Source organism: Myotis yumanensis, unplaced genomic scaffold (genome assembly GCF_028538775.1).
Source record: "Myotis yumanensis isolate MYYU_CA2020_CCGP unplaced genomic scaffold, mMyoYum1.0.hap1 SCAF_11, whole genome shotgun sequence".
Taxonomy (NCBI): Eukaryota; Metazoa; Chordata; class Mammalia; order Chiroptera; family Vespertilionidae; genus Myotis; species Myotis yumanensis.
This window is the reverse complement of record NW_027223762.1, coordinates 53,382,546-53,403,241: the sequence shown is the minus strand read 5'-3', so window position 1 is coordinate 53,403,241 and position 20,696 is coordinate 53,382,546. Positions and strand designations below refer to the sequence as shown.

Genomic DNA, 20,696 nt, shown 5'->3' with positions numbered 1-20,696 from the left:
CCATAAGCAGGAAAGGGGTGGGCAGTGGAGGTCATGGGTGGTTTCTGGGCCTGGTCCCCTGGCAGTGGGATGGGGGTACTCCCCCCACCGTTAGTAACAGAGAGAGGGTCCCCTGGTGCCAAGTTTGGTGCTGATGGGTCCCATTCCCTGCTTCCCTAGGAAGTGCCACAGGCATTACTCAGAGGCTCAGAGGGGCAACTGGGTGGGGCCGTGACCTGTGTCTGGAGTCCCAGGGGGACTGACCTTCCTAACTGTCCCCTCTCAGCCCCCATTCCTGCCCACTCTGGCTGGCTGGCTCCCAGGAGCTGATGAAATTTGAATCTATCTGAAAAGAAATTCCCTTACCTGGGAATGTACATAAGTGTGTGTTTGGAGTGAATGTACACACGACAAGGTGTGTGTGTGTGTGTGTGAGTGTGTGTGTGAGTGTGAGTGTGTGTGTGAGTGTGTGAGTGTGAGTGTGTGTGTGTGTGTGTGTGTGTGTGTGTGTTCCAGGGACTCTGAGCAATCTTGGTCCCTGGGTTCTGTCCCGATATTGGTCCTTGCAAGGGGCCGTGCAGGGGCCATGAGTGCAAGAGGAGGCTTCTTACAGTGTTCCACCCGCAGACACCCCAGCCCCAGCCCAGAAGCCCCCGGAGCAGACAGGAGAGGATGACACAGGAGGGACAAGGGACAGAGGTGCATCCTGCATGAGCACAGCCTTCTTCCCTCTCCGCCTCCCTCCCCTTGGGCAGCCCTGCCACCCACACAGCCCTTCCTCAGTCCTTTCCTGGTTCTTAGCACCCTCCCGTCTGCAAGGGGCCCTTATTGCCCCGTCTTAGGCACGGGTACTGGGATGAGGTGACGTGACAAGGCTACCCAAGGACTTTGAGCTGGGACCGCCTGGGGGCTGGAGAGGGGTTAGGAGCACAGGATTTGGAGCGAGGCCACCTGGTTTGAGAACCAGCTGTCACTGACTAGCCATGTCTCCATGGGGCCTCAGTTTCCTCATCTATAAAATGGGATTGAAAGTACAGCCCCCACCCCATACACTTGTGCTATGGATTGAGTGAGGCACGAAGTGGAGCGAGCTCTCCACATGTTCCTGCCAGGCCCCCTGGTCATTAGTGCAGGCGGAGGCCATGGTGAGTGCCCCTCTGCCCCTTGCTCGCGTGCGCACGCGCGCGCACATACACACACACACACACACTTACACACACACTCTTACACACTGCCCACTTCCTGAAGGGCCCCCAATCTCTAGGCAGAGATCCCCCTCTCCCCTCCTCCAGCACCCCCCTCAACTCACCAGTCAAAGCCCTGCTCACCCACAGAGTCCACTCCACACAAGCGTTTTCTTTACACGTCGGGGCTTTTACTTCAATTTGAAGCAGACGGTTGAGCACAGATATGAACAGCTTTGGCCGTTTGAGCAAAGAAAGGAGAAGGCCTTGGCTTTCCACATGCCCACTCCCCCACATACTGGCCCGTTCCGCTGGTCCCTTCCTCCCTCGGCCCCCTGCGTAACTAGTAAGAGGACACCGGCCTCCAAGCAGGCGCCATCTCCTTTGCCCGGCCTGGAGGGCCGGCCATGGGCAGGGAGTGTTGGCTGGGGAGCAAAGGCCCCCTAGGCAGGTCTCCTTGAGTAGGTCCTTGGGGTGGGGTGTAGGGTGGTCAATATTGCTTCTTTCCCCCACACCCACCCCCCTTCCCATGGTGCTCAGAGCCCAAGAAGAGAAGCCTGGGCCCAGGAAATATTGAGAATCAGGGCCAGAGGCCTGGGCAGTCGGTTAGAGGGAGAGAAGGGGGCCGGGTTCTTAGATCCCACTCCCGACAGGCACCCCAGCCCGCCTCTCACAGCCCTCGGGGGCTTATCGTGAACCCCACTAGCTCAGGGCTCAGTGTAGAAAGAAGGGTCCAGGTCAGGAGGTCAGGTGCACCCAGTGGTCACCAAACGTCCCTCCTTCCCATGAGTTCTGGTGGAACTGCTGACTCGTCTTTGGCTTGAGATGGAAGCGGGCACCAGGAGGGCACAGGACACAGGGCACCAGTGAGGCTTTTCTCCGTGGGGTTTTGCTCAGTGTCTCTGTGGTGTCTTTGGCAATGGATTGCTGCAGCCGGAAGGTGGGCCTCGGGCCCCAGGCAAGAGGGAGGCTGAGCTCTCCCCTCCCCGCCAGGCAGAGGGCAAAGTGCAGTCACCGTGGAGTGGCCGGGAGGGCGGGAGGGCGAGAGGGAGGCAGCGTGTTCCTGTCTGACCCTGAGAGGCAGTGGTCTGAGCATCGGGCGGCACCTTGAAGAAGACGAGGCTGGACTTGGCGAGCTCCCTTCTCCTCGGGCTCGACTGGAAAGAGGGCCCACAGCATGTCCTTGGTCCAGCGCAGGGCCAGTCACTCCTGAAAAAAAACAGCCAACCGTCAGGAGCTGCCCCTGCTCATTCTGACTCGTTCCCAGAGGCCGACCAGCACCAGCCCTCCAGCCCCTGCTCTCGCTCAGTCATCTCAGCTGCCCTGGTTGGGCCCAGGCAGGGGGCTGCAGAAAGTGGGTGAGCCAGCATTTGGACCCAGGACTGGCTGCCTCCAGGGGCTACACTGTCCCCTTACCCATCCTCCACCAAGGTGTCACCACCACCATCACCACAACCACCACCGTCACCACCATCACCCCAGCATTTCAGAGCCACTGCTGATTGTGCTGGTTTGGGGCAATGGGCCAGGCTGCAGGGGGACAGGCAGCTCAGGGACTCCTGGTCCTGAGACCACAACGCCCGGTCAACCTCTGAGGGATGCCCGTCAGGCCTGCCCCTAGGAGACGGTGTGCTCGGCCCTTTTCCCTGCCCTGGTCGACAAGAGCACCACACCAGCTGTCAGCGGTGGGCTAGTGCAGCCCATCCACCTGCAGCTGGGTGACCCGAGACAAGTGACGTAGCTTGTGCCTCAGTGTCCTCGTCTGTAAAATGACACAACTGGAGCAGGTCGAGAACGTTCAAGCTTTCTCGTAAGCGTTAGAAATAAGTCTGAGCCGTGGCCCCTAACACAGAACACGGATCAACACGGTTCTGGGCTACCTGGAACATCGGAGCAAGGGGGACACATTGAGGGGGGCCCAGAGTCCTATTGCATTCCCTCCAACGCTGCATCCCTAGGGCAATGGTCGGCAAACTGCGGCTCACGAGCCACATGCGGCTCTTTGGCCCCTTGAGAGTGGCTCTTCCACAAAATACCATGTGCGGGCGCGCACATACAGTGCGAATGAAACTTCGTGGCCCATGTGCAGAAGTCGGTATTTTGTGGAAAAGCCACACTCAAGGGGCCAAAGAGCCGCATGTGGCTCGAGAGCCGCAGTTTGCTGACCACTGCCCTAGGGCATCTCGAGAGCCTGGGGCGCTGAGGAGCGTGACTGGAAAATCCTAGGTTAGTCCACCTTTCAGTTAGCAGGCCGATGCTCTATCCATTGAGCCAAACCAGTTAGGGCAGGTTAGTCCACCTTTAAGTTCCTCAGTCCTAACCCTCGGAAACTTCACCCGGGGAGCTGAACGTGGTGTTGCTTGTGAGAAAACTGGCTGGAGGGTGTGACCTGCTCCCGGGCAGGGCCAGGAGATGGGGAAGGTCATGGGGCTGCTGGGTTTTAGTTTTGGGGGAGGTCAGAGCTGGTGGGGAAGGCTCTGTGAGGCCCCAAGTCCACCCCAAACATGCGAACGGTAACGGCACTCCCTTAACCCGGCCCAGCACACCCCGAGTAAAGCAGTTCCAAATATTTCCCTCCCGATTTGCAACAACCCTGACCAAACAGCTAAGCACTTATTTTTGAAGCCAAACATCTGTCAGGCACCTCCAACGTGCCAGGGCACTTCCTCACATCCCCCTCAGCGCTGGCGAGCAACCTGGGCTCGGGCAGCCCCCTGCTCCGGCTCAGGGAAGGAAGCGCGAGAAGTTGGCAGCAGCAGGATTTGAATCCAGATCGGCAGCGTTAATCCTGCCACACAGGGGCTGCTCCTGCTGAAACGGAGGCTCGGGGAGCCGGGAAGGAGCCAAACCACCAGGCTGGAGGGCCTGCGAACCAGAGTCCTGGGGCGCCCCGCTCAGCAGGCAGCCAGGGGGCGAGGCTGGGGCAAGGCTGAAAGTGGGGTCCAAGGCGAGCGAGGGAGCTGGGCCAGCGGGAGGGTGTGTCCTCCGGCAAACAGAGGCTGAGGAGGAGCAGAGAGTGAGAGCGGGGGCATCTTGATGTGGTGAGTCCTGGCTCCCATCCTCCGGCCCCTGCGGTGCGCGGCGGCCCCAGCAGGAATCTGCTTTTTGTTACCCCGTCTGAGGAGGAGGATTAAGAAGCAGGAAAGGAAACCCGGGGGGATGGCCCGGGGTCTGTGGTCCACGGGGTGATTTACAGCCCACGTCATCCTGGCGCTGGATGCCTGGGCGGGCCCCGCCGAGGACAGCGGAGTTCCTTTCTGGTTCCGCTTGCCTGTACGTCAGCTCTCAGGCCCTCCTGAAGCCAGGGCTATCTCTCAAGAGCAAGGGAGATGAGGTGTCTCTGGCCAAGACCTGACTTGCAATTCTTTATTTATTTATTTAATATTTTTATTGAATTCAGAGAGGAAAGGAGAGGGAGAGAGAGATAGCAACATCAATGATGAGAGAGAATCGTTGATCGGCTGCCTCCTGCACACCCCACACTGGGGACCGAGCCCGCAACCCGGGCATGTGCCCTTGACTGGAATCGAAGCTGGGACCCTTCTGTCCGCAGGCCGACGCTCTATCCACTGAACCAAACCAGCGAGGGCCTGACCTGCAATTCTTGCCCAACCCTTTCCCTCGAGTCTACACCCGACCTGTGTTCCCACCACCCAGCTGGGCCCCGGAACCCCAGCACATGCATCATCCGTCCCAGGAAGCCTTAGGTCAGTTGGGGCGTGGCGGGAAGCACCCTGGGAGGCCTGAGGTGCCCGGACCTTCTCCGTGGTTACCCAGCTGTGTGACCGAGGGGCACGCCCTCCCTCTCTGTGCTTGCAGTCCTTCGCTGGTGCAGCAAGGGGGTTGTATGTGGGTCTGCACTCCCCAGAGGGTGCTCTGCGGGACGCGAGCCGGGTGAGATGGATCTCATGAGCTTGGGGAACCTCACAGGCCTTGGCCCATCCGGGAAGGTTACTGTGCCTCCTAGCATCTTAAAGGCTCTGTTATTTACCCAGTGTTTTCCGAACTCATTCGATTGATGATGCAATTGCAAATGCATCACGTGTAGAAACTTACTCAGCCTTCTGGTAAAGTAAAGCTTCCTTCAGGCTGCAAAAGGGCCAGGGGGGGAGTCCCGGGAACGGCAGTCAAGGGCTTGCAAACCTCCGTCGGGGCAATCTGTGGGCCTTCCCTCCGGTGCCAGCCAAACCCAGCACGAGGCCACTTGCAGGAATCTGCTTCTCTCCTGCCTGACTGCCCACTGGCCCAGGCTCCCAGCATCCCAACCCCCAATGCCTAGTGGAGACCTCGACTGGTCCAGCTTCAGTCTGATTTCTCCCCCTGGACCCATCAGCTCTGGCTGAAGAACGGAAGACAAACCTGCCTAGGCCATCTCTTCAGAAGGAGCTGGGTAGGGGTGGGCAGGGGGCTGAGTGTGTGCACATGAGTGAAAACACAGGGGAGCAGGCTGACAAACACTCCCCACTGTGTGACAACTATGCACAGGCACCTGGCAGCGTCACCCCACCCAACCCCCGTGTGAGGAGCACATCCTGGGAGGGCCTCTGGCATCCGCCCCCCCCACCCCCGGCCCCCACTCCCCTGTGCTCTCATGGCGCTGCTTCTGCTGTGGCCAAGGCTCTGGGTGCGGCTGGGCAAGGCTCTTGTCCTACAGAACCCCCTGCACCACGGCCCCCCACCATGTAAGATGCCCTTCAGACACAGGCTCTGCCGCTAACACAAACGCTGAAAACGAGACCGCCTCTCCAGCCCCTTTCGGCTGGTCTGCCGTGCTGGGTCGGACCCAGGCGATTTGGTCAGTGAGGCGAAGGGGTTGAGTTTATCACACTCAGAAGCCACCGTTTCACTTGCTCGCTCGTTGGCGGTCAGAGCATCAGCTCCCCGAGAACGGGGATGTGGTCTGTCGTGTTCGCCGCTAGTCCCAGTGCCGGGAACAGTGCCCGACACACAGCAGCATCTCGATCAATATTTGTTGAACAAGTGAATAAATATTTCTAGTTGCAGGGATTTTATTTACTATAGCACCCCCTCCCACCATTGATTCTTAGAGAGAGTGGGAGGGAGGGAAGGGGGAGAGAGAAAGATCGATGTGAGAGAGACACATCGATCGGTTGCCTTCTGCACACACCTCGAACCAGGCAGGATCGGGCTTGCAACCCAGGTACATGCCCTTGACCCGTAATCGAACCCGGACCCTCCCATCTGCAGCCAATGCTCTAACCACTGAGCAACTGGCCATGGCCACTGTAGCTTTTATATACCGAAGGGTGTGTTTCCTATTTCAAAGAGAACATTTGAGCCTTTTTGTCAATGTGCCTGTGCTTTAGGGGAGCTTTTGGTAGTTACTGTGAATCCTGAAATAATTTTGCCTCTTTTTTTGCTCTTGTTCACGTCCAGTGTTTCATCCTGATCACAGCTCCTCTGCTTCCTAAGCTTGCCCCTGGCTGTAAGTGGGTTGGTTTCCTCTCTTGATCACTTGTGTGTGCTGAGGGGTAATTTCACCACATCGGGGCATTGAATAAAGACAATTATATCCGCTTCCTAAATTACTTTACCTTTTAAACTCATTTTCAGTCACTGGTGTCCTTTATCTGCTTAACCATTTTCCACTATTTTCAAATTAGACATTTTCCTATGTTTAAGCCATTCGGACACAGCCTTCTACCTGCAGAAAAAGTTATCCAGGCCCAACCGGTTTGGCTCAGTGGATAGAGCGTCGGCCTGCGGACTGAAGGGTCCCAGGTTTGATTCCGGTCAAGGGCAAGTACCCTGGTTGCGGGCACATCCCCAGTGGGGAGTGTGCAGGAGGCAGATGATCGATGTTTCTAACTCTATCCCTCTCCCTTCCTCTCTGTAAAAAAATCAATAAAATATATATTTTTTAAAAAGTTATCCAATGGGATTGAAATTCTGAAAGTTTTTTTAAAATTGGTTTGTCCTAAAAAGAGAAGTCAGGTTTCAAGTGTTATTTTAAAACTTAAGTATGATAGACAAGCAAGGAGGACATGGGAGAAGTATTTCTGGAGACCCACACTATTAAGCATTATTTCACCTTTCACTTTTAAGTACACCAGTATGTGGGCTAGAAGCGGGGGGCGGGGGGGGGGGGGCGTGTCCCATTGTGAATGCTGAACACTGGGGTTTGTTCAACTTGGCCACAGTGTCAGTGGGCTGTGGGGCCCTGGGCAGCTGGTTAGTCTTTCCAGGCCTCGGTTTCCCCATTTTTATTTTATTTTATTTTATTTTTAAAAAATATATGTTCATTGATTTCAGAGAGGAAGGGAGAGGGAGAGAGAGATAGAAACATCAATGATGAGAGAGAATCACTGATCGGCTGCCTCCTGCACGCCCCCCACTGGGGATCGAGCCCGCAACCCGGGCACGTGCCCTTGACCAGAATCTAACCTGGGACCCCTCAGTCTGCAGGCCGACGCTCTATCCACTGAGCCACATCGGCTAGGGCTCGGTTTCCTCCTTCTTAAGTGAGCATACTAGTAGTACCCACTTCTTCATTTACAAAGAATCACTGAGACAATGGAGCTGTGCCCTGTCGGGCCTGGAGTGCAGGGGAAGCACTGGAACGCGCCGGCTTACTTTCCCGCAAAGAGCTGGCTCCTCCGTTTGACTAACCGGTATTTGAAAACAGAATAAACAGGCTGAAAAGTCTTAAAACAAGGAACCAGAAATAGTCACTTTGTGCCAACTGCCATCTTGAGCGATTTGATTTCAATGTATTCTTTTTAAAAAATAAACACAATTTTAAAAATCGCATTAAGTCATGTCCATCGCCCAAAGAATGGATAACCAAAGTGTGGTATACCCATACAATGGAATATTACTTGGGCGTAAAAAGGAATGAAGTGCCAACATACATGATAGAACAAGATAAACCGTGAAAACACCATGCTAAGTGAAAGGAGCCGGACACAAGAAACCACCTATATTTGATCCCATTCACATGAAATGTCTAGAACGGGGAACTCTACAGATTAGTGGTTGCCTGGGGTTGGGCCTGGGGGTGGGAGCGGGGAGGAGTGAAGTGATAGCTAAAGCATAGGGTTTCTTTTCAGACGGATGAAAATGCTCTGAAAATGGACTGCGGCAATGGGTGCACATATCTGTGAAAATACGAAAAACCACTGAATTGTATACTTTAAATGGGTGAACGAATCTTGATAAAAGCTGTTAAAAATTTTAAAATCTGCATAAGTAGCACCTGTCAATTATAGAAAAATTAGAAACCACAGAGGAGTGAACAGAAAAAAAAAATGAAATCACCTCGATCTCCCCATCAAGAGAAAACCACGGACAGCACTGGTGCCTCTTTCCCTCTGCGACATCACCGATACGGTATTTTATGGAAGTAGAATTATGCCGTGCAAACTGCGCCGTAAGCCGGTGTTTATGCTTTCCCCAGCAGCCCATGCATCTTTGCATTTGGCAGATCTGCTTCCACATCTTCTCGGAGGGCCCGGCTTCGCTGAGGTTATTCTGGGCACCAGCGCAGGCTCGGGCTTCCAGCCTCCACGCTTCCCAGGGAACTGGAAGCAGGTACGACCGGGCCACCCCCAGCGCCTCCCGCCCCGCCTGGCCTGGGCGCCATGGGTGACAGGCAGGAAATTTATGAGCAGCTGGAGTTGGCTGCTGTGTGCCGAGGGCAGGAACATGGCGTGAATCAAGGATCACACTGTGTCCAGGCTGGGAGGGCCCGTGGAGGTCTCAGGCGTCGGCGAGCTGCGAAGTTATGGCCAGAGCCCCTGGTGAGCCAGGAGAGTCTGCCTGGGGACCATGAATCGGGAGAAAAACTCATTTACTCAACAAAGATTTATTGAGCTCCTCCTGGAAGCCAGCTCTGTGACAGGCACTGGGGCGCTGGTCCCTCTCCCGGGCCGCGTTCAGCCCGGCTCCAGGGGAAAGCTGCAAACCACTGCTGCCGGTAAATGCTGTCGGTCCGCCCATTCCCCGATCTGTTCTGTTCCTCGGGCCGCTGACCAGCGGTGGCTGAGCTGGTGGGGATCCCGGCCGCGGTGTGGAACAGCTGCCCGAGCTGCTCAGAGGCCTCCCTGCCCCACACACCCCAGCTTCCCAGGTTGGGCATGGGTGGGTCTGGCAGGCCAAACCACTCATTTACTGAGGCCAGTGGGTATGCCCAGACCTCAGGGTCAGTCGATGTCATGCAGAAGAACTTTCCTTCCAGTGAGAAACAACCACCGCGTCCTACAAAGTCTACCAGCTGTGTGACTTTAAGCAAGTTGCTTAACCTCTCTGTGCCTCAGTTTCTTTATCTATAAAATCTATATAATAAAAGCCTAAGCGACCGTTATGGCAGAATGACCAGAACAGCCGGTCGCTGAGGATGAGAGCAGGTGACCCCGGGGGCCCCACTGTGCCAAGGTGCTCGGAGGGAGCTGGGTCTTGGGTTTCCTGTCTGTGCACAGGGTGCACCCCACACTGTCCTGCAGCCTCGCTGGGGGTTCCTGCCGCCCACTGAAAGGAGAGCTCCAGGGGGGAGAGGTTTTGGTGGCTGTGCCCCCGCTGTCTCCCGTCCAGGGCAGTGAGGACTGGCTCCAGTCCAGCCTCTTAGCCCCTGGCTCCCACCTCCACTGCAGGTGGGGAAACCCCCCCTACATCCCTCCGTGCCACGACTCATTGTGGTGCCACTGCCATCATTCCCTCGCTCCCCCACGTATCTCCCACCAGAGCTCCTGAGGGCTCTGCCACACCCCTGTCCTCCCCCAGGCCTGGGAACAGCAGCCAGTGGCTCGGTGCTCAGAGCCACCATCACTCGGGCAGCCTCGGCCCAGCACCACGCTGCACCCCTTCGCACTTGTGGTCGCACACAGTCCCCGGGGACGACCCCTGCTGCTTTCGTTTTGCAGACTAGGAAATGGGCCCTGAGCAGCTGCCTCCCTCGCCCAGGCCACCCTGCAGGGATGCAGCAGAGCCAGGCAAACCCCGACCCCTGCAGAGTTCAGCTTCTTCACTGGCAAACGGGACTGGCAAGTCCCCAAACCATCCACCCAGCCACCACCTCCCTGGGTTCTAAGAAAATCTCAGCCGTTGTCCCTTGGAGCCTAAGGGAAGGTGGCTGGCCCTGGGAGTCCTGGTGCTGGCAGGGCTGGGCCAGAGCTCACACGGAGCCTGCTAGGCTGCAAGGGCCCAGGGAGACCGAGGCCCCCGCCGTGCTGACTCCTTCCTGGGCTGCAGGCCACTCTCTCTGGCTGCCAATCTCTGTTTCTCTCTCCATGCTCTGCCTGTATGTCTCTGTGCCAACCCCCTCTTGGCCTCTCCTGTGTTTATCTCTCCACGTCCATCAGCCTATCTGTCTTTCTTGGCCCCTAATCCACCCACAGTGCAGGGCACCGCGAGGGTCGAGCTGGCCCGGTGATGCCTGCGGCCCAGCTGCTGCAGCTTCCCATCTGCTTCCCATCCTGTGATGCTGTCCAGCCAATCCCACGTGGCTACCCGCTGCTCTTCCAGACCCAGAAGCTCAAGGACCCATGACCTTGGCCAGAGCCAGAGGAGGCACCCAGGCTGGAGGGGAGCAGACAGCTGTGCAGACAGGGTAGCCAGGTGAGGAAGGCCTGCTCCCTCCCGGCCTCCACACCACACAGACACACACTCCCAACCCGGGATCCCCATCAGGCCTGCCTCCTCGGGGCGGGGGCTGCTCCCAGTCACTCTGCTGCCTCCCCCAGTCCTCCCCTCCCCAATCCTTACCACAGAGTGACAGCAGGAGTGATGGGGCGCCAACCAGACAAGCCATTCACGCCAAAGTGCTGGCCGCCTGGTCTGTGTACAGACCACAGTGTGTCTCCCCAGGAGGAGTCTAGCTCTGGGTATTTCGAGATCAGTGGCGGCAACAACGGGGTGGCTGGGAGAGACCACAGGATCCCTGGACAGCCCAAATAACCTAATGATTTCTGCAAACAGTGTGAAAATGCAGCTTTAAGATGAGAAAAACACCCCCCGAGCCCCTCCCATCACCCCTAAGCCCTGCACAGACAGACTCTGGAGCCAGCATGGGGTTCAGCAGGAATGGGAGGGACATCTCGGCTTGGGGGCTCTTGACTCACTACCACCCGGACCGTTAGTGACAACACAACAGTAGCTCCCAGAGGCATACGGGAGAGGCCACAACTGGAAAGAGAAACAGTTCTTTCACCCACACTCATGCATACACACACACACACACACACACTCTCCACGCCCACAGGTGTGAGCATACGCAGCTCAGCACCGTGGTTACATGGAGCAGCTATGGCATCAAGCAGCCTGTTTGAATCCTGACTTCCCCATTCTACCAGCTGTGTGACTTTGAGCAAGTTGCTTAACCTCTCTGTGCCTCAGTTTCTTTATCTATAAAGTGGTAATAATAATAATCTACTGCATGAGATAGTAAGCAAGATTAAAGAACACAGTGGCTACAAAGCCCAGCATTCAGCATTAGGCAGCCACATGCCAGAGCACACACACGTGTGTGCGTCTGCGTTTACACGTGCTCCTCAAGGCAGGCACGGTGTCCCCGCTTCAGAGTGCCAAGGCCCCACTCAGTGCAGGGCACAGAGGAGTTGCCCATTAGCTATTGCGGAGGACGACTGGGACACATTATTTCCTTGAGCTTCCATTATTCCGTGCAATTGGCAAAAATATTCCGAGTGTTTAGACCAAGCCAGGCTCCATTCAAAGCACTGGGGATCCTGCGGCGAGCAAACCACAAGGAGCCCTGCCCTCCCCACGCCGACGTCCCAGGAGGAGCACATTTCCCTACGGAAAGGAAGCCTCTCGCTTTCCGTGCCAAACAGCGTGGGCAGGTCCCTTCCCAACAACGGATGCACTTCCCCGCACTCTCAGCCAGACCTTACTGCGTGGACTTGAGCTTCCTCTTGACAACTCAAGGTCAAGCCCAGAAGCGTCCGTCTACAGAAGGCTCTCCAGGCCCCTGACACGTGTGGGGCCCTTCGCCCCGACGCTCAATGGCCCCAGGTCTCTTGGCTCTTCCCAGCCTCTGGCGTTGCTCCGTGTGCTTTGCGGCTGCTTCCCAGACGACCAGGCCCCTGGCTGCGATTCTGGGTGCTGTCACTGCACCTGCTCCAGGAGCTGGCCTCCCCCGCCAATAGGCCGTTTCTGTTCAGCTGCTCTGATTCGAGACGCCAGGGAGTCAAGCTTGTGAGCACAGACTGCAAGCAGTAGGTCCCGACCCACCGGCTCTCCTCTCCTGTGCGCGTCCGTGCCTGGCCTCGCACTTCCTGTTGTGTTCCCAAGGGCGGGGCCTTTGTTTGGTTCTCCGAGGGACCCAGCACCCAGAACGCTGCCTGGCACGTAGCAAATACTCAAAACTACTTATTCTTAAGTAAATGTGCGGGGCCTTCCTGCTTTCTCCATTTTCCTCTGCGCGTGTAACTAAAGAGACTGAACAGGTGGCGTGGGTGGGCAGTGAGGAGGATGTGTAGAGGGGATGGGTTTGCAAATACAGCCCTGCAGGCTGCCCACCCTCGACCTGTGTGTGTGGTTGGGGGGGGGGGGGGGTGGCAGCAGCATATCACGGTCATGGAGGGGGTGGGTGACGCTCAGCAGCGCTGTGTAGCTGTTCTCCTTCTGGGTGGGCTCACAGGCGGCCCCCACGGGCCATCTCTAAGTGCTCCTGACCCCCAGGGGAGAGGGACACGTTCTGAACCCCTCGGAGACCTTCAGCCATCACCCAGTGTGCACCCCCTTCCCGCCTGGATGGGAACTCAGCCCACTGACGGGGAGGCCCTCCATCTGCTCCTGACAGATGGTGCCTATAGACGCGCCAGCACACCTGTGCAGGTGTGTACACGCCTCTTTCTCTCTCTCTCTCTCTCTCTCTCTCTCTCGGCCAACGGCAGAGGGGCAGACCCAGTGTCCTCTGCCTGGCAAAGGAATCAAGCCCTCGGTCTGCAACCAGTCTGGTAATCACTCTCCAAGTCTCTGGGTGGGGAAGAGACATTTGGGGTCCCTCTGCCCACCTTCCTGACGGAACAGCCATGTCTTCCAGGAAGCCCTCGGCCGGTGCTGTGCTCCTAGCTGACAAGCCCTTGCCTGGCCTGTTTCCTGGGGCCCTGCTCACCCGCGGACACCTTTTCCCGTGTTTTATGAACAGAGTGGAGCTTGCAGCAGGCACGTGCCTGAGGTTACAAGGCTCTCGAGTGGCTGGGCTGGGATGCAGACTCCGGTGTCCCAGCTCCAGGCCCTGTACTGCCAGACACCCCCTGCCGCTCACACTTTCCCCTGTTGCTCACACCTTCCTCTGCTGCTCACACCTTCCCCTGCCGCTCACACCTTTCCCTGTTGCTCACACCTTCCTCTGCTGCTCACACCTTCCCCTGCCGCTCACACCTTCCCCTGTTGGGAGCGGAGGACAGTGAGGGTCTGGATTCAGGAGCACTTCCTTTGTGGGGCCAGGTGAGCCTGCCTGGCCCCATCCAGCCTGCCAGCTGTGCGACCTGGGTGATCTGGGTCCCAGCCTGCTCATCTGGCCCCAGGGTCAGTGTTGTGGCCCCGAGGAGGCTGCCACCGGAGTCGAGGGAAGAACAGGCAGGAACGGGCTCTGCACACTGTGAAGTGCTGTGCACAGGCACCAGGCTGTCGGGCTCTCCACTGGCACTCGCTTGGCAGGGCTGCCGTGAGGGTGGGCAAGCTCGCAGGAGTGGGCTCTGCCGTGTGATAAAGGTGATGACACTGGTTAGCCCCACTGGGGAGGAAACCACTTGTCACAGGTGAGGGCAGGGGTGAGCAAACTTTTTGACTCGAGGGCCACAATGGGTTCTTAAACTGGACCGGAGGGCTGGAACAAAAGCATGGATGGAGTGTTTGTGTGAACTAATATAAATTCAAAGTAAACATCATTACATCAAAGGGTACGGTCTTTTTTTTTTTTTAGTTTTATTCATTTCAAACGGGCCGGATCCGGCCCGCGGGCCGTAGTTTGCCCACGGCTGGGTGAGGGTCAGCCCCCCAGGGATGAGCCACCTGACTGTTCACCCTGCCCCTTCCCAGCCGAGAGTCCTGCATGTCTTTCTGTTTCAGGAGGAGCCCCCGACTTCACGGGAGGTAGGGGATGTCCGGGCAGGACTCGCTGAACTGGTGAGGAGACACGTTCTCTGTGTGAGGCCGCGCCCTGCCTTTGGGGGCTGTGGGAGGGTGACGTGTGCGGTGCTCTGGCAGCCACTGTGCGGCCATGAGGTGAGGACCCAGAGCCTGGGCCCAGGAAGCAGCTCCTGCCTTCAGCCTTCCGAGCAGTGAGAAACAGGGGCCCCGGGAGTGTAAGCTGCTGCTGGAGGGTTTCCTGTGATAAATGCAAAGCTTTCCTCACTGACTCCAGGGGGAAGGCACCAGCTTCCCCAACAGAGGTCTGGGCGAGCCCTGGCCCTTCTCTGGCTCTGTCCAGAAGCCCCTGGCTCGTCCTTCCTTAGAGTCTTTGCCGTCAGCACAGCACGGTCAGCCTCCACAGTGTGGATTTTAGTTGATGGAACAGTGTGTGGTTATTTGGGGGCCCTACTGTGTGACAAGCCCCAAGTAACACTGTGTAACAAACGCAGTGTATTGGTTCTATCCCATCACCTATCATGTAACAGGTCACCTACAAATATAATCTAACGTAATGACAGAAAGTGAACTCTAATGTATCGCAGAATAGAGTGTCTCATAATAGGACATTTTCTGTCATGACTTCATAGTGGGTCATATGATGCTCTCCTGAATTAGACCGGACACACCCCTGTGGGAAGTGCAGTGAGGTGGCCGTGCCATGGGGCCCTGCGAGAAGGCTGCGGTAGGGGTCAGAGAGGGCTTCCAGGAGCCGAGCCTTCCAGAATGAGCAGGAGGCAGCCAGACAGGGGAGAAGGGCATGCCAGGCGGCAGGGATGGCATGAGCACAGAGGTCATAAATAGCCCCTTTGCGCGAGGAGTTCCGTGCGGCTGGGGTGTAAATTGGGACACAGGGAATGACCGGCTGGAGCCAGGTCACTTGAGGAGGAGGGTCAGGTGTCCTATGAGGAAGTCCGGCCCCCACCCTTGGCCTGTGAGGAGCCCCTGAGGGTCCTGAGCAGGCAAGTAAGGTGGTGAGACCTGGGTCTCAGCAGAGCTGCTGGGAGGGGCTCAGGTGGGGACAGACTGGGCAGAGGAGCACTGGGCACTGAGCCAGGCCCCAGGTGGTTGCGAATTCTGGGCAAAGGATGGAGGGCCTTAATGGGGGGAATGGGTCCAACTTTGTTTTCTAAAATATTTGTACCAGGAGCTCAAGGAAGGCAAGGACTTTTACTTCCCCTAGAACCAGCTTTCTGGTTCCCCGGGGCAGGTAGAAAGAAGGGGTCAACCTGCTCCAGGACAGGCGGGAGCCAGCACCTGCTGGTGGCCCTGTCCCACGCCTCCCACTGTGCTGGGCCCAGCGGCTAAGGCCAGGCAACGGGCAGGGCAGGCCCAATCACCCCGTCTTTCTGCCTCCCCCACTTTCCTCTTGAACAGTGGTTCCCAACCTTTCTTTGGCCACGCCCCACCCAAGCATCTCTAAAATCCCGGTATTTCCCCCCTCCATCATGACATATAACCATATAATTGTTATTATTCAAAAAGTGAACTCCTATTCATGTGGAGGAAGCCTAAAAGGCCATTAACATGGTCTAAACAAGCTTCCAAAGAACATGGCATCCATGAAAGAGAAAAATAAAAGAACAAAAGGACAGTGGAAGTACTGAGGAAGAAATCACTAAGAAATTGCTAAAAATAATAATAATATGAAGTGATATGAAAAATAGCAAATAAAGTTTCAAAACATATAATAGAGAACTGAAATGCATAAATACTAGTATATCACAATATATATTTATATACTGTATATGAGACCCCTAGAACCATAAGAAATGCCAAAAATAACAACTCATCCTCGAATAGCCCCCTCCCCTTAAAAATCAAATTGCCCCCCTGGGGGGCATGTGCCCCATGTTGGGAACCACTGATCTAGAAGCAATTTCTGGTCACGGGGTCAACGCCACATCCGCGCCAGGGGCCTGGGCCGGCGGCCCCTCCTCTTCCCCAGGCCTTCCTCACCGTGGGCCCACGAAGAACAACTTCGCAGGCAGGAGACACGGGAGGGAGGGTGGAGTTCACAAAACAATTTCACATTCTTTTGTGCCATGGATCCCCCTAGCGATCTGGGAGGCTGGGTGGGCACCTCCCAGACAACACCCAGGAGCAAGGCCCCCCAGTCACGCAGCTGAGGCTCGCTTCAGAGTCCAGACCGGGACACCTGCCCAGCGCGGCCACAGTGGGCGGCGGCGGGAGGAGGGGTGCGGGGCTCTCATCGTCCTGCGCTGAGCCCTTCAGATTAATGGCCCTGAAACTGCGATAAACATAAATATTTGGTGCTGCTGGAGCTGCCATCTCTCCAACTGACACCGGAGGAGAGCAGAGAGGATTGCAAGAAGAATGAAGTCCGGGGCCTGAGTAAAGTGTAGATGAATGAAATGCACAAATACCCTGCAAAGCCCAGAAGTTTTGCTTGTGAAAACCTGGCCACCCACGGCAGCATGGATGACAGGCTTTTTCCACTGCCGGGGTGGGGGGCTGCCGGAGCTTCTGGGTCTGATGCAACCGTGGGGGTAGAGGGGAGGCAGGCAGTGTGAAAGGGAAACAGGGACTCGAGAAAGTAAAGGGGAAACCTCCAGTCCCCTGGCCCTGACGTGTGCCCCCCCCGACCCCCCGCCACCCCATCACATCACCTCCATCTGACACCTGGGAGGTGCCCCTCACCTCCACCTGGCAGCCAGGCCTGACGCTCAGCTCCTCCTACAGGACCCAGGGGGCGAGGAAGGCGGCCAGGCCTTGGCCTCTCCTTCCCTCCCCACTGCCGGCCTCCCAGCTGCCAGCGCGGCCGCAGCACCCCATGGGCCCCCAACAGGCCACCGGTGACCGCTCCCAGGAGGTGCCCAGATCCCAGGCAAACATCTCCCAGAAGGTTTGGCGGTGGTGGCAGCCAGTTCTTTAAAAAGGTCCCATCTCATTCTGCACTCAGCTGGGCGACCCAGGACCCGGGGTGCGTATTAATACCCCTGTTCTCCCAACGCACCCCGTGTTCTCTCTGATGAGCTGATGGGGGTCTCCCTGCTGTCTCTGCCCCCACCCCCCCTCCACACGGACGCTGTTCACATCTGTGTGTTCAGTGTGGGGCCGTGCTCACTTCCTGCTGAACACGTTGATGGCCTGAGCCCTGCCCGCGCTGTGTCCTCCCAGGCACCTCTTTCTCTCCTGTCCCCTCAAGCCGAGGTTTTATAAAAAAAAAAAAGTTCACTTCCAACCATCCCCGATTTTAACAGCTTTGAGAAGGAAAAAAAAAAAGTTCAGCAGCACCCAGGGTAACTAATTAGGTGGCCTTCGGGCACCTGGGGGGAGAGGGAAAGTCACAGTGGTGCGAGAAGAGGAAGAAACAACATTAAAAGAAAACACGGGGGAACAAAATAAAAACCAGAGATAAAAAGTCCAGAGAAAACAGCGGCGCCTGAGAAACAAGAGTTGCAGCCGCCAACTTTTACGGCGTCCAGCCCTGTTATTCATAAGCGAGTTTCCTCTCTCACAAAGGACCTTTTGCACGGTTCCCCCGCTGCCTCCCAACCAGCTGCTCGCGCGGTTGTATCCTGAGTGATGATGAGGCTCTGAAAGGGTGTTTTGGGAACAGATGGCCAGGGGAGAGCTGGGGAATGTGCCAGCAGAGGGCTGGGCGGGCTGCCAAGGCCTGCGGTGACTGAGTGCTTGGGCTTCCAGCTCGCGTGCTTTCCCTGCCCTCTGCCCTCCGTGGCGCCAGCAGGCCTTCCCAGCGAGAGCTCGGAACATCTGGAGTCTGGGGCTGCCAGGAGGGGGGGCCGCCGCGGCGGCGGGCGGGGGGACCCTCTGTTCCAGCGGAGCTCCCATGGACTCACCACCAGGCCCGCCTCGCAGAACAGCTAATCAAAACCACAGCGCCCGAATGGGAACCAGGCGCGCTCCCAGCTGCAGCCCCGGGCCGCCAGGCGGCTTAACCCGGTGTCAGGCCTCGCTAGCGGCACAGCGCAGGGCCAGGGACACCCCCGAGCCCACCCCACCCCATACCACCCCCAGCGCCACCGCCAGTGGGCTGTCGGCGCCCCGCAGCTCAATGAAGCCTCCACGTGCTGCAGCCGGGCTGCTTACATAAGGCTGCTGCTCTGGCAAGGCCCCGCACCGGCCTCTGCTGGGCGCCGCCTGGGCGCAGGCCACCCTGCGGGGCTGTGTGTCAGCTTCAGGGCCGGACAGGCCTCCGGGGTTGAAGAGCTCGGGCTTTGGAACCAAGAGACAGACGTGTAACAGCTCCAGCACTTCTAGCCACACGGCCTTGGGCAAGAGCCTTTCTCCCGGCCTCAGTTTCCCCCCTGCGCTATGGGGTAGAGAGAATGTATGCGAGGTGCCTGGCACCGTGGGTCCTTACCACAGTCAGTGTGATTGGTGGTGGTAATCTGTTTATTAGCATTATTTCTGTGTGAAACCAACGCCATGCATGTTCTTTTGCTGTGAGGCCATGAACTTCAGAAGCCAAGGGATTTCTGGTTTGGCTGCACGCTTGCCCCCCTTCAAGGTGCAGGAACAGGAGTTTAGCCTAAAGTGCTAAGGAGCAAAGAACCCCCACTCAGAGCTGTTTGCCCTCACCTGCATTTCGGCTGGTCAGTCATTCACCCAGCCCTGGGGACTGCCCTTTTTTGAGATGGTCCTCCCTGGGGTTCCACATAAAGTTATCTTGTAGCTGTAAATTCATGGGATTTCCTTTCTGGCACTCACAGAAAATGCCAGCCCTTTCTCATAAGGGAGGGATCTTGTTTAATCCCTCCAGCAAGGCGGCATAGAAAGTACGTAGGCTCTCACTCTAGGGGTGAGAGAATGGGGATCAGAGAGGTTAGGTAACATGCCCAAGGACACACAGCCAGGAAGGGCCAAGATCAGGACTCAAATGCAGGTCTCCAGCCCCAAAACCCTACACTTCACCTACTTCATGGTCTTAGCAAGGGCCTCCCTGTTGTGTGCCTTAACGTTAAATGGCAGCACCACAGGGAACTGAAAAGAACTGCAGTGTTCTCTCGACCTGACCTCCATCTACACAGACATCTTCCTCCAGGTTCCAGGAGGGGGGGCAGGAGCCTCTGCAGGGGTTTCCAGAGGGGCGCCCTGGCTCTAAGATGAGTGGCTCTCTGATGAGTCTGCATTCCAAAGGCTGATCAGTTAGAGCCTTAAAGGGGGCCTCCCATGTCCCCTGATGGTTAATTCTTAGTCACTACTAGAGGCCCGATGCACGAAATTTGTGCAAGGGGCTTGGCCCCCGGCTGCCTCTGCCTCCGTCCCCACCTGCCATGGCGGCCGCCTCAGCCCTTGCAGCCCCAGCTTCGTCCGGAAGGTTGTCCGGAAGGATGTCTGGAAGGACGTTCAGTCTAATTAGCATATTACTCTTTTATTATTATAGATACCCGAGACCCCAAGTTTTCATTCATACACAGCATGTTGGGGAGAAGAGTGGGATCTGTGAGTCCCTGTCAGGAGGGGAGCGATTTGGAAAAGGAGAGAGGAGGGGGGTGAACACAACGTGAAAGGGGAGAGGACAGCAGCGCCCCCAGCCTCCACCCCCACCTCGGGGCCACCCAGGGGACATCTGAGGGCAGCGGGAAGCGGCTCTGAGCTCACCTGGGAGGCTCCCCAGCAGTGATCCCTCCAGCCAGTCCCTGCCAGACTTGTGGGCTAACCGTGTCAAACTGAGAGGAGAAACAGCAGCTGAGAGAACACTCCGTGTCAGAACAAACAGCTGGTGACAAACGTCTATGTAATTGGAATGCCAGAAAAAATAAACTGCATCCATTTTTATGACAAGAAGGAAATTTGATGGTGATTTCCCACCCACCCCCCTTTTTCCCAGCATCGATGGACTCTGTGGGCTTTGAAAGCAAATGGTATTTAACTCAATAACTTGGCCGGCGGACTGGGAAACACAACCTCCTCTCACCCAGCGCACTTCCATTGGGGGGCGGCGCGGGGGGGGGGGGGGGGGGCAGGCCAGGAAGCGGCGAGAGCCCGGACACACCTCTCTCACTGGCTGGGTGACCCTGGGCCAGCTCCTGGGCCGGCGCCTGGCCTTCATTCTCTGTGCGGTGGGCACGCCAGCACCTAGGCTGCAGGGCTGGCAGGAGGGGTCAGTGAGGTGAGTGTCGGAAGCAGGAAGCACCACGCCTGGCACGGAACCCAGGCTCTGAGAGCATCGGGTGTGCTCAGTGTTCCGGGGCGCGTGGCACTGGGGTCCCCACAGTCTCTGCGAGGGACTCTGCTATCCGTGTGCAATGCCTGTGACGGGCAGAGGGGCAAGTGAGTAACACATTTCGTCATGGAGACAGCAAAAGGGGCTGGGAAGACCTCAGCTCAGAAGTCTACCTGGAAAGGGCCTTAGAAATCACTTCCAGCAACAACTCACCTGACAGAGGAGGCCCTGGTGAGGGTGACCATGTACACGGAGGTGGGGACGGAGCC

At 57.1% G+C, this 20,696-nt stretch overlaps 1 protein-coding gene across 1 annotated transcript in view; it reads right to left on the bottom strand.

Moving 5' to 3' along the window:
• Positions 1-1,332: 1,332 nt before the first annotated feature.
• Positions 1,333-20,696, bottom strand: part of ATOH8 (atonal bHLH transcription factor 8) — a 33,375-nt gene continuing 14,011 nt past the window's right edge. The window contains exon 3 of the mRNA XM_070428501.1: positions 1,333-2,372. Within this exon, the coding sequence (XP_070284602.1) occupies positions 2,367-2,372 (6 nt within the window). The 3' untranslated portion in view covers positions 1,333-2,366. The remainder of the gene's footprint in view (positions 2,373-20,696) is intronic.